The sequence below is a fragment of the Pelobates fuscus genome, chromosome 8 (genome assembly GCF_036172605.1).
Source record: "Pelobates fuscus isolate aPelFus1 chromosome 8, aPelFus1.pri, whole genome shotgun sequence".
NCBI lineage: Eukaryota > Metazoa > Chordata > Amphibia > Anura > Pelobatidae > Pelobates > Pelobates fuscus.
Genome location: NC_086324.1, coordinates 3,243,544 through 3,256,740, shown reverse-complemented (window position 1 = coordinate 3,256,740; position 13,197 = coordinate 3,243,544). Strand labels below are relative to the sequence as shown.

General features: G+C 48.2%; 1 protein-coding gene across 1 annotated transcript; it reads left to right on the top strand.

Annotated features, from left to right (window-relative positions):
• The first annotated feature begins 1,558 nt into the window (after window positions 1-1,558).
• Window positions 1,559-12,789, top strand: C1QL2 (complement C1q like 2). Its single transcript, XM_063428518.1, has 2 exons — window positions 1,559-2,183; window positions 12,604-12,789. Exons 1-2 carry the CDS (start codon window positions 1,656-1,658, stop codon window positions 12,781-12,783), a joined length of 708 nt encoding a protein of 235 aa, XP_063284588.1. The 5' UTR covers window positions 1,559-1,655; the 3' UTR covers window positions 12,784-12,789.
• The last annotated feature ends 408 nt before the right edge of the window (window positions 12,790-13,197 follow it).

Here is a 13,197-nt window from a genome sequence, read left to right as displayed (position 1 = left end):
ATTAACCTGTTGTGTACTGGTGAGCAGTGTCCCATTAACCTGTTGTGTACTGGTGAGCAGTGTCCCATTAACCTGTTGTGTACCGGTGAGCAGTGTCCCATTAACCTGTTGTATACCGGTAAGCAGCGTCATTAACCTGTTGTGTACCGGTGAGCAGTGTGATATTAACCTGTTGTGTACCAGTGAGCAGTGTCCCATTAACCTGTTGTGTACTGGTGAGCAGTGTCCTATTAACCTGTTGTGTACCGGTGAGCAGCGTCCCATTAACCTGTTGTGTACCGGTGAGCAGTGTGATATTAACCTGTTGTGTACTGGTGAGCAGTGTCCCATTAACCTGTTGTGTACTGGTGAGCAGTGTCCCATTAACCTGTCGTGTACTGGTGAGCAGTGTCCCATTAACCTGTTGTGTACTGGTGAGCAGTGTCCCATTAACCTGTTGTGTACTGGTGAGCAGTGTCCCATTAACCTGTTGTGTACTGGTGAGCAGTGTCCCATTAACCTGTTGTGTACTGGTGAGCAGTGTCCCATTAACCTGTTGTGTACTGGTGAGCAGTGTCCCATTCACCTGTTGTGTACTGGTGAGCAGTGTCCCATTAACCTGTTGTGTACTGGTGAGTAGTGTCCCATTAACCTGTTGTGTACTGGTGAGCAGTGTCCCATTAACCTGTTGTGTACTGGTGAGCAGTGTCCCATTCACCTGTTGTGTACCGGTGAGCAGCGTCCCATTAACCTGTTGTGTACCGGTGAGCAGTGTGATATTAACCTGTTGTGTACTGGTGAGCAGTGTCCCATTAACCTGTTGTGTACTGGTGAGCAGTGTCCCATTAACCTGTTGTGTACTGGTGATCAGTGTCCCATTAACCTGTTGTGTACTGGTGAGCAGTGTCCCATTAACCTGTTGTGTACTGGTGAGCAGTGTCCCATTAACCTGTTGTGTACTGGTGAGCAGTGTCCCATTAACCTGTTGTGTACTGGTGAGCAGTGTCCCATTAACCTGTTGTGTACTGGTGAGCAGTGTCCCATTAACCTGTTGTGTACTGGTGATCAGTGTCCCATTAACCTGTTGTGTACTGGTGATTAGTGTCCCATTAACCTGTTGTGTACTGGTGAGCAGTGTCCCATTAACCTGTTGTGTACTGGTGAGCAGTGTCCCATTCACCTGTTGTGTACCGGTGAGCAGCGTCCCATTAACCTGTTGTGTACCGGTGAGCAGTGTGATATTAACCTGTTGTGTACTGGTGAGCAGTGTCCCATTAACCTGTTGTGTACTGGTGAGCAGTGTCCCATTAACCTGTTGTGTACTGGTGATCAGTGTCCCATTAACCTGTTGTGTACTGGTGAGCAGTGTCCCATTAACCTGTTGTGTACTGGTGAGCAGTGTCCCATTAACCTGTTGTGTACTGGTGAGCAGTGTCCCATTAACCTGTTGTGTACTGGTGAGCAGTGTCCCATTAACCTGTTGTGTACTGGTGAGCAGTGTGCCCTCCTCCAGCCCCTCCTCTCCCCCCATGTCGCTGTCACAGTCTCCTGTCCCTCAGTCTGAGCTTTGCCAGCTCTCTGTGTCCTCCTCTGCCGGGCTGCCCCTCCCTGTCAGACTGGTGCCGGTCAGGGGGGCCCCCCGCAGGTGGGTGCTGTTGGTGGCCCTGGGGGTCGCCATGCTGCTGTTGCTGGTCACACTCCTGCCCCTGCTGGCCCCTCCGGGGGGGGCTCACTATGAGATGCTCGGCACTTGCCGAATGATCTGCGACCCCTACAGCGGGCCCCCCCCCAGCCCCGCGGGGGCCCCCCCACCCTTCCTCCAGGGGCCCAAGGGGGAGCCGGGCAGAGCGGGCAAGCCGGGAGCGCGGGGTCCCCCTGGAGAGCCGGGACCCCCAGGAGCCAGGGGCCCCCCGGGGGAGAGGGGAGAGCCGGGGCGGCCGGGGATGGGGGGCTCAGTTTCTGGGGGTCCCCCGCCCGCCCCCCAGGGGCCCCGGATCGCGTTCTATGTGGGTCTGAAAAGCCCCCACGAGGGCTACGAGCTGCTCCGCTTCGACGACATCGTCACCAACGAGGGGGATCAGTACGACCCCCAGACCGGCAAATTCACCTGCAGCGTCCCGGGCACCTACTACTTCACCTACCACGTGCTAATGCGGGGGGGCGACGGCACCAGCATGTGGGCAGATCTCTGCAGGAACGGCCAGGTAAGGGGGGGCTGGGGGCAACGGCCAGGTAAGGGGGGGCTGGGGCAACGGCCAGGTAAGGGGGGGCTGGGGGGAACAGCCATGTAAGGGGGGGGGGGGACGGCCAGGTAAGGGGGGGGGGGCAACGGCCAGGTAAGGGGGGGCTGGGGGAACGGCCAGGTAAGGGGGGGCTGGGGGGGACTGCCAGGTAAGGGGGGGCTGGGGGAACGGCCAGGTAAGGGGGGGCTGGGGGAACGGCCAGGTAAGGGGGGGCTGGGGGAACGGCCAGGTAAGGGGGGGCAACGGCCAGGTAAGGGGGGGGCGGGGACGGCCAGGTAAGGGGGGGCTGGGGGAACGGCCAGGTAAGGGGGGCAACGGCCAGGTAAGGGGGGGGGGGGGTCTCGAAATGGAGTGTGACTGTATTAGTATACATGTGTTACTGAGTGTAAGTAGAGGGGGGGCGGGGAGGCTGTGGAGTGGAGGTGAATCCAGGTGGGTGAGTGCAGGGGGTGGAGGTGAATCCAGCTTCTCTAAACAAGCCCAGTATATACATCATTAAACATAAATTGGAACAAAATACTTCTTCTTCTTCTTCTTCTTCTTCTTCTTCTTCTTCTTCTTCTTCTTCACAATGTATCGTATTATGATTATTATAGAATGTTTATACAATGTATCGTATTATGATTATTATGGTGACTGGATCTAGATTCAGGGGGCAGTAGATTTGTACATAGTGACTGGATCTAGATTCAGGGGGCAGTAGATTTCTATATGGTGACTGGATCTAGATTCAGAGGGCAGTAGATTTGTACATGGTGACTGGATCTAGATTCAGGGGGCAGTAGATTTCTATATGGTGACTGGATCTAGATTCAGGGGGCAGTAGATTTGTTCATAGTGACTGGATCTAGATTCAGGGGGCAGTAGATTTGTATATGGTGACTGGATCTAGATTCAGGGGGCAGTAGATTTGTACATAGTGACTGGATCTAGATTCAGGGGGCAGTAGATTTGTACATGGTGACTGGATCTAGATTCAGGGGGCAGTAGATTTGTACATAGTGACTGGATCTAGATTCAGGGGGCAGTAGATTTCTATATGGTGACTGGATCTAGATTCAGAGGGCAGTAGATTTGTACATGGTGACTGGATCTAGATTCAGGGGGCAGTAGATTTCTATATGGTGACTGGATCTAGATTCAGGGGGCAGTAGATTTGTTCATAGTGACTGGATCTAGATTCAGGGGGCAGTAGATTTGTATATGGTGACTGGATCTATATTCAGGGGGCAGTAGATTTGTACATAGTGACTGGATCTAGATTCAGGGGGCAGTAGATTTGTACATAGTGACTGGATCTAGATTCAGGGGGCAGTAGATTTGTACATGGTGACTGGATCTAGATTCAGGGGGCAGTAGATTTCTATATGATGACTGGATCTAGATTCAGGGGGCAGTAGAGTTGTATATGGTGACTGGATCTAGATTCGGGGGCAGTAGATTTGTACATGGTGACTGGATCTAGATTCGGGGGCAGTAGATTTGTACATGGTGACTGGATCTAGGTTCAGGGGGGCAGTAGATTTGTACATGGTGACTGGATCTAGATTCAGGGGGCAGTAGATTTGTACATAGTGACTGGATCTAGATTTAGGGGGCAGTAGATTTGTAAATGGTGACTGGATCTAGATTCAGGGGCAGTAGATTTGTACATGGTGACTGGATCTAGATTCAGGGGGCAGTAGAGTTGTATATGGTGACTGGATCTAGATTCAGGGGGCAGTAGAGTTGTATATGGTGACTGGATCTAGATTGGGGGGCAGTAGATTTGTATATAGTGACTGGATCTAGATTCAGGGGGCAGTAGATTTGTACGTGGTGACTGGATCTAGATTCAGGGGGCAGTAGATTTGTACGTGGTGACTGGACCTAGATTCAGGGGGCAGTAGATTTGTACATGGTGACTGGATCTAGATTCGGGGGCAGTAGATTTGTACATGGTGACTGGATCTAGATTCAGGGGGCAGTAGATTTGTATATGGTGACTGGGTCTAGATTCAGGGGGCAGTAGATTTGTACATGGTGACTGGATCTAGATTCGGGGGCAGTAGATTTGTACATGGTGACTGGATCTAGATTCGGGGGCAGTAGATTTGTACATGGTGACTGGATCTAGATTCAGGTGGCAGTAGAGTTGTATATGGTGACTGGATCTAGATTCAGGGGACAGTAGATTTGTATATGGTGACTGGATCTAGATTCAGGGGGCAGTAGATTTGTACGTGGTGACTGGACCTAGATTCAGGGGGCAGTAGATTTGTACATGGTGACTGGATCTAGATTCGGGGGCAGTAGATTTGTACATGATGACTGGATCTAGATTCAGGGGCAGTAGATTTGTATATGGTGACTGGATCTAGATTCAGGGGGCTGTAGATTTGTACATAGTGACTGGATCTAGATGCAGGGGGCAGTAGATTTGTATATGGTGACTGGATCTAGATTCAGGGGGCAGTAGATTTGTACGTGGTGACTGGATCTAGATTCAGGGGGCAGTAGATTTGTACGTGGTGACTGGACCTAGATTCAGGGGGCAGTAGATTTGTACATGGTGACTGGAACTAGATTCGGGGGCAGTAGATTTGTACATGGTGACTGGATCTAGATTCAGGGGGCAGTAGATTTGTATATGGTGACTGGGTCTAGATTCAGGGGGCAGTAGATTTGTACATGGTGACTGGATCTAGATTCGGGGGCAGTAGATTTGTACATGGTGACTGGATCTAGATTCGGGGGCAGTAGATTTGTACATGGTGACTGGATCTAGATTCAGGTGGCAGTAGAGTTGTATATGGTGACTGGATCTAGATTCAGGGGGCAGTAGATTTGTATATGGTGACTGGATCTAGATTCAGGGGGCAGTAGATTTGTACGTGGTGACTGGACCTAGATTCAGGGGGAAGTAGATTTGTACATGGTGACTGGATCTAGATTCGGGGGCAGTAGATTTGTACATGATGACTGGATCTAGATTCAGGGGGCAGTAGAGTTGTATATGGTGACTGGATCTAGATTCAGGGGGCAGTAGATTTGTACATGATGACTGGATCTAGATTCAGGGGCAGTAGATTTGTATATGGTGACTGGATCTAGATTCAGGGGGCTGTAGATTTGTACATAGTGACTGGATCTAGATGCAGGGGGCAGTAGATTTGTATATAGTGACTGGATCTAGATTCAGGGGGCAGTAGAGTTGTATATGGTGACTGGATCTAGATTTGGGGGCAGTAGATTTGTATATAGTGACTGGATCTAGATTCAGGGGGCAGTAGATTTGTACGTGGTGACTGGATCTAGATTCAGGGGGCAGTAGATTTGTACGTGGTGACTGGACCTAGATTCAGGGGGCAGTAGATTTGTACATGGTGACTGGATCTAGATTCGGGGGCAGTAGATTTGTACATGGTGACTGGATCTAGATTCAGGGGGCAGTAGATTTGTATATGGTGACTGGATCTAGATTCAGGGGGCAGTAGATTTGTACATGGTGACTGGATCTAGATTCGTGGGCAGTAGATTTGTACATGGTGACTGGATCTAGATTCGGGGGCAGTAGATTTGTACATGGTGACTGGATCTAGATTCAGGGGGCAGTAGAGTTGTATATGGTGACTGGATCTAGATTCAGGGGGCAGTAGATTTGTATATCATGACTGGATCTAGATTCAGGGGGCAGTAGATTTGTACGTGGTGACTGGACCTAGATTCAGGGGGCAGTAGATTTGTACATGGTGACTGGATCTAGATTCAGGGGGCAGTAGAGTTGTATATGGTGACTGGATCTAGATTCAGGGGGCAGTAGATTTGTATATGGTGACTGGATCTAGATTCAGGGGGCAGTAGATTTGTACATGGTGACTGGATCTAGATTCAGGGGCAGTAGATTTGTACATGGTGACTGGATCTAGATTCGGGGGCAGTAGATTTGTACATGGTGACTGGATCTAGATTCAGGGGCAGTAGAGTTGTATATGGTGACTGGATCTAGATTCAGGGGGCAGTAGATTTGTATATGGTGACTGGATCTAGATTCAGGGGGCAGTAGATTTGTACATGATGACTGGATCTAGATGCAGGGGGCAGTCGATTTGTACATGGTGACTGGATCTAGATTCTGGGGCAGTAGATTTGCAAATGGCTGCTGGTTTTAGATTTGGGGGAAGCAGATTTGTTCATAGTGACTGGACCTAGATTCAGGGGGCAGTAGATTTGTACATGGTGACTGGATCTAGATTCAGGGGGCAGTAGAGTTGTATATGGTGACTGGATCTAGATTCAGGGGGCAGTAGATTTGTATATGGTGACTGGATCTAGATTCAGGGGGCAGTAGATTTGTACATGGTGACTGGATCTAGATTCAGGGGCAGTAGATTTGTACATGGTGACTGGATCTAGATTCGGGGGCAGTAGATTTGTACATGGTGACTGGATCTAGATTCAGGGGCAGTAGAGTTGTATATGGTGACTGGACCTAGATTCAGGGGGCAGTAGATTTGTACATGGTGACTGGATCTAGATTCGGGGGCAGTAGATTTGTACATGGTGACTGGATCTAGATTCAGGGGGCAGTAGAGTTGTATATGGTGACTGGATCTAGATTCAGGGGGCAGTAGATTTGTATATGGTGACTGGATCTAGATTCAGGGGGCAGTAGATTTGTACATGATGACTGGATCTAGATGCAGGGGGCAGTAGATTTGTACATGGTGACTGGATCTAGATTCTGGGGCAGTAGATTTGCAAATGGCTGCTGGTTTTAGATTTGGGGGAAGCAGATTTGTTCATAGTGACTGGATCTAGATTCAAGGGGCAGTAGGATTTTACATGGCTGCTAGATCTAGGTCCATGAGGGGAGATGTAGATTTGTAAGTGGTGGCTGGAGTTAGATTCAGGGGGCAGTAGGTTTTTACATGGCGGGTGGATCTAAATCCATTAGACAGGGGGCAGTAGATTTGTACATGGCGGGTGGATCTAGATCCGTGAGGGGGGCAGTAGATTTGTACATGGTGGGTGGATCTAGATCCGTGAGGGGGGCAGTAGATTTGTACATGGTGGGTGGATCTAGATCCGTGAGGAGCGGCCAGTAGATTTGTACATGGTGGGTGGATCTAGATCCGTGAGGAGGGGGCAGTATATTTGTACATGGCGGCTGGATCTAGATCCATGAGGGGGGCAGTAGATTTGTACATGGCGGGTGGATCTAGTTCCATGAGGGGGCCAGTATATTTGTACATGGCGGCTGGATCTTGAATCGTGAGGGGGGGCAGTAGGTATTTACATGGCGGGTGGATCTAAATCCGTGAGACAGGGGGCCGTAGATTTGTACATGGTGGGTGGATCTAGATTCAGGGGGCAGTAGATTTGTACATGGTGACTGGATCTAGATTCAGGGGGCAGTAGATTTGTATATGGTGACTGGATCTAGATTCAGGGGGCAGTAGATTTGTACATGGTGACTGGATCTAGATTCAGGGGGCAGTAGAGTTGTATACGGTGACTGGATCTAGATTCAGGGGGCAGTAGATTTGTACATGGTGACTGGATCTAGATTCAGGGGGCAGTAGAGTTGTATATGGTGACTGGATCTAGATTGGGGGGCAGTAGATTTGTATATGGTGACTGGATCTAGATTTGGGGGCAGTAGATTTGTACATGGTGACTGGATCTAGATTCAAAGGCAGTAGATTTGTATATGGTGACTGGATCTAGATTTGGGGGCAGTAGATTTGTACATGGTGACTGGATCTAGATTCAAAGGCAGTAGATTTGTACATGATGACTGGATCTAGATTCAGGGGGCAGTAGATTTGTATATGGTGACTTGATCTAGATTCAGGGGGCAGTAGATTTGTACATAGTGACTGGATCTAGATTCAGGGGGCAGTAGATTTGTATATGGTGACTGGATCTAGATTCAGGGGGCAGTAGAGTTGTATATGGTGACTGGATCTAGATTGGGGGGCAGTAGATTTGTATATAGTGACTGGATCTAGATTCAGGGGGCAGTAGATTTGTACGTGGTGACTGGATCTAGATTCAGGGGGCAGTAGATTTGTACATGGTGACTGGACCTAGATTCAGGGGGCAGTAGATTTGTACATGGTGACTGGATCTAGATTCGGGGGCAGTAGATTTGTACATGGTGACTGGATCTAGATTCAAGGGGCAGTAGAGTTGTATATGGTGACTGGATCTAGATTCAGGGGGCAGTAGATTTGTATATGGTGACTGGATCTAGATTCAGGGGGCAGTAGATTTGTACGTGGTGACTGGACCTAGATTCAGGGGGCAGTAGATTTGTACATGGTGACTGGATCTAGATTCGGGGGCAGTAGATTTGTACATGGTGACTGGATCTAGATTCAGGGGGCAGTAGAGTTGTATATGGTGACTGGATCTAGATTCAGGGGGCAGTAGATTTGTACATAGTGACTGGATCTAGATTCAGGGGGCAGTAGATTTGTACATGGTGACTGGATCTAGATTCAGGGGCAGTAGATTTGTACATGGTGACTGGATCTAGATTCGGAGGCAGTAGATTTGTATATGGTGACTGGATCTAGATTCAGGGGGCAGTAGAGTTGTACATGGTGACTGGATCTAGATTCAGGGGGCAGTAGATTTGTATATGGTGACTGGATCTAGATTCGGGGGCAGTAGATTTTTACATGGTGACTGGATCTAGATTCGGGGGCAGTAGATTTGTACATGATGACTGGATATAGATTCAGGGGGCATTAGTTTTGTACATGGTGACTGGATCTAGATTCGGGGGCAGTAGATTTGTACATGGTGACTGGATATATATTCAAGGGCAGTAGATTTGTACATTGTGACTGGATCTAGATTCGGGGGCAGTAGATTTGTACATGATGACTGGATCTAGATTCAGGGGGCAGTAGATTTCTATATGGTGACTGGATCTAGATTCATGGGGCAGTAGATTTGTACATAGTGACTGGATCTAGATTCAGGGGGCAGTAGATTTGTACATGGTGACTGGATCTAGATGCAGGGGGCAGTAGATTTGTACATGGTGACTGGATCTAGATTCAAGGGGCAGTAGAGTTGTATATGGTGACTGGATCTAGATTCAGGGGGCAGTAGATTTGTATATGGTGACTGGATCTAGATTCAGGGGGCAGTAGATTTGTACATGGTGACTGGATCTAGATTCAGGGGGCAGTAGATTTGTATATGGTGACTGGATCTAGATTCAGGGGGCAGTAGATTTGTACATGGTGACTGGATCTAGATTCAGGGGGCAGTAGAGTTGTATACGGTGACTGGATCTAGATTCAGGGGGCAGTAGATTTGTACATGGTGACTGGATCTAGATTCAGGGGGCAGTAGAGTTGTATATGGTGACTGGATCTAGATTGGGGGGCAGTAGATTTGTATATGGTGACTGGATCTAGATTTGGGGGCAGTAGATTTGTACATGGTGACTGGATCTAGATTCAAAGGCAGTAGATTTGTATATGGTGACTGGATCTAGATTTGGGGGCAGTAGATTTGTACATGGTGACTGGATCTAGATTCAAAGGCAGTAGATTTGTACATGATGACTGGATCTAGATTCAGGGGGCAGTAGATTTGTATATGGTGACTTGATCTAGATTCAGGGGGCAGTAGATTTGTACATAGTGACTGGATCTAGATTCAGGGGGCAGTAGATTTGTATATGGTGACTGGATCTAGATTCAGGGGGCAGTAGAGTTGTATATGGTGACTGGATCTAGATTGGGGGGCAGTAGATTTGTATATAGTGACTGGATCTAGATTCAGGGGGCAGTAGATTTGTACGTGGTGACTGGATCTAGATTCAGGGGGCAGTAGATTTGTACATGGTGACTGGACCTAGATTCAGGGGGCAGTAGATTTGTACATGGTGACTGGATCTAGATTCGGGGGCAGTAGATTTGTACATGGTGACTGGATCTAGATTCAAGGGGCAGTAGAGTTGTATATGGTGACTGGATCTAGATTCAGGGGGCAGTAGATTTGTATATGGTGACTGGATCTAGATTCAGGGGGCAGTAGATTTGTACGTGGTGACTGGACCTAGATTCAGGGGGCAGTAGATTTGTACATGGTGACTGGATCTAGATTCGGGGGCAGTAGATTTGTACATGGTGACTGGATCTAGATTCAGGGGGCAGTAGAGTTGTATATGGTGACTGGATCTAGATTCAGGGGGCAGTAGATTTGTACATAGTGACTGGATCTAGATTCAGGGGGCAGTAGATTTGTACATGGTGACTGGATCTAGATTCAGGGGCAGTAGATTTGTACATGGTGACTGGATCTAGATTCGGAGGCAGTAGATTTGTATATGGTGACTGGATCTAGATTCAGGGGGCAGTAGAGTTGTACATGGTGACTGGATCTAGATTCAGGGGGCAGTAGATTTGTATATGGTGACTGGATCTAGATTCGGGGGCAGTAGATTTGTACATGGTGACTGGATCTAGATTCGGGGGCAGTAGATTTGTACATGATGACTGGATATAGATTCAGGGGGCATTAGTTTTGTACATGGTGACTGGATCTAGATTCGGGGGCAGTAGATTTGTACATGGTGACTGGATATATATTCAAGGGCAGTAGATTTGTACATTGTGACTGGATCTAGATTCGGGGGCAGTAGATTTGTACATGATGACTGGATCTAGATTCAGGGGGCAGTAGATTTCTATATGGTGACTGGATCTAGATTCATGGGGCAGTAGATTTGTACATAGTGACTGGATCTAGATTCAGGGGGCAGTAGATTTGTACATGGTGACTGGATCTAGATGCAGGGGGCAGTAGATTTGTACATGGTGACTGGATCTAGATTCAGGGGCAGTAGATTTGTACATGGTGACTGGATCTAGATTCAGGGATTTAGATTTGTATATGGTGACTGGATCTAGATTCAGGGGGCAGTAGAGTTGTACATGGTGACTGGATCTAGATTCAGGGGGCAGTAGATTTGTATATGGTGACTGGATCTAGATTCGGGGGCAGTAGATTTGTACATGGTGACTGGATCTAGATTCGGGGGCTTTTGTACATGGTGACTGGATCTAGATGCAGGGGGCAGTAGATTTGTACATGGTGACTGGATCTAGATGCAGGGGGCAGTAGTTTTGTACATGGTGACTGGATATATATTCAAGGGCAGTAGATTTGTACATTGTGACTGGATCTAGATTCGGGGGCAGTAGATTTGTACATGATGACTGGATCTAGATTCAGGGGGCAGTAGATTTCTATATGGTGACTGGATCTAGATTCAGGGGGCAGTAGATTTGTACATAGTGACTGGATCTAGATTCAGGGGGCAGTAGATTTGTACATGGTGACTGGATATATATTCAAGGGCAGTAGATTTGTACATTGTGACTGGATCTAGATTTGGGGGCAGTAGATTTGCAAATGGCTGCTGGTTTTAGATTTGGGGGAAGCAGATTTGTTCATAGTGACTGGATCTAGATTCAAGGGGCAGTAGGATTTTACATGGCTGCTAGATCTAGGTCCATGATGGGAGATGTAGATTTGTAAGTGGTGGCTGGAGTTAGATTCAGGGGGCAGTAGGTTTTTACATGGCGGGTGGATCTAAATCTATTAGACAGGGGGCAGTAGATTTGTACATGGCGGGTGGATCTAGATCCGTGAGGGGGGCAGTAGATTTGTACATGGTGGGTGGATCTAGATCCGTGAGGAGCGGCCAGTAGATTTGTACATGGTGGGTGGATCTAGATCCGTGAGGAGGGAGCAGTATATTTATACATGGTGGGTGGATTTAGATCCATGAGGGGGGCAGTAGATTTGTACATGGCGGGTGGATCTAGATCCATGAGGGGGCCAGTAGATTTGTACATGGTTGGTGGTTCTAGATCCGTGAAGGGGGGGGGGGCAGTATATTTGTACATGGCGGCTGGATCTTGATTTGTGAGGGGGGGCAGTAGGTATTTACATGGCGGGTGGATCTAAATCCGTGAGACAGGGGGCAGTAGATTTGTACATGGCGGGTGGATCTAGATCCATGAGGGGCCAGTAGATTTGTACATGGTGGGTGGGTTTTGATCCCTGAGGGGGGCAGTAGATTTGTACATGATGGGTGGGTCTTGATCCGTAAGGGAAGGGGGGGCCAGTAGATTTGTACATGGTGGGTGGGTCTTGATCCGTAAGGGGGGGGCAGTAGATTTGTACATGGTGGGTGGGTCTTGATCCGTGAGGGGGGGCAGTAGATTTGTACGTGGTGGGTGAGTCCTGATCCGTGAGGGGTGGCAATAGATTTGTCCATGCTGGGGAGGGGGGGGGGGGGAGAGAGTGAGGCAGTAGATTTGTACACGGCGAGAACTCCGCTAACTATTATTTTTCTTTTGTGCAGGTGCGTGCCAGTGCTATCGCCCAGGATGCTGACCAGAATTATGACTACGCAAGTAATAGTGTGGTCCTTCATTTGGATGCGGGAGATGAAATCTATGTCAAACTGGATGGTGGAAAAGCCCATGGAGGAAACAACAATAAGTACAGCACCTTCTCTGGTTTTATTCTCTACCCAGACTAAATGGTCTCCATGGACCACCCGGCAGTGGGCTTTATTCTATTTGCATTTCATTGGCAGACACAGGTTGAGATCATGGTTTTTAATGAGTTGTACATTACCACAGAAAACAAGCAAAGGATTAACATTCTGCTGGAGATGCTGGTTTTCTGGTTGGAGTTCATCATCTTGAGATCAAGATAGAGTGTCCTCTGTAGAGACACTTTCTCCAAATTCATTCGACCTCTGTCATAATGAAACCTTATGCAGTAACCATGCCTACCTTTGATGCCACCATAATCATCATCTACGGATACATGGATTCACTGATAAGACATGGCAAGAGCCACCACAAACATTTGAGACAAACCATCCATAGAGGCCGTGGCAGCTGCTTATTCTTTAACAAGAACATGCTAACAACCGAATAAGACTGTG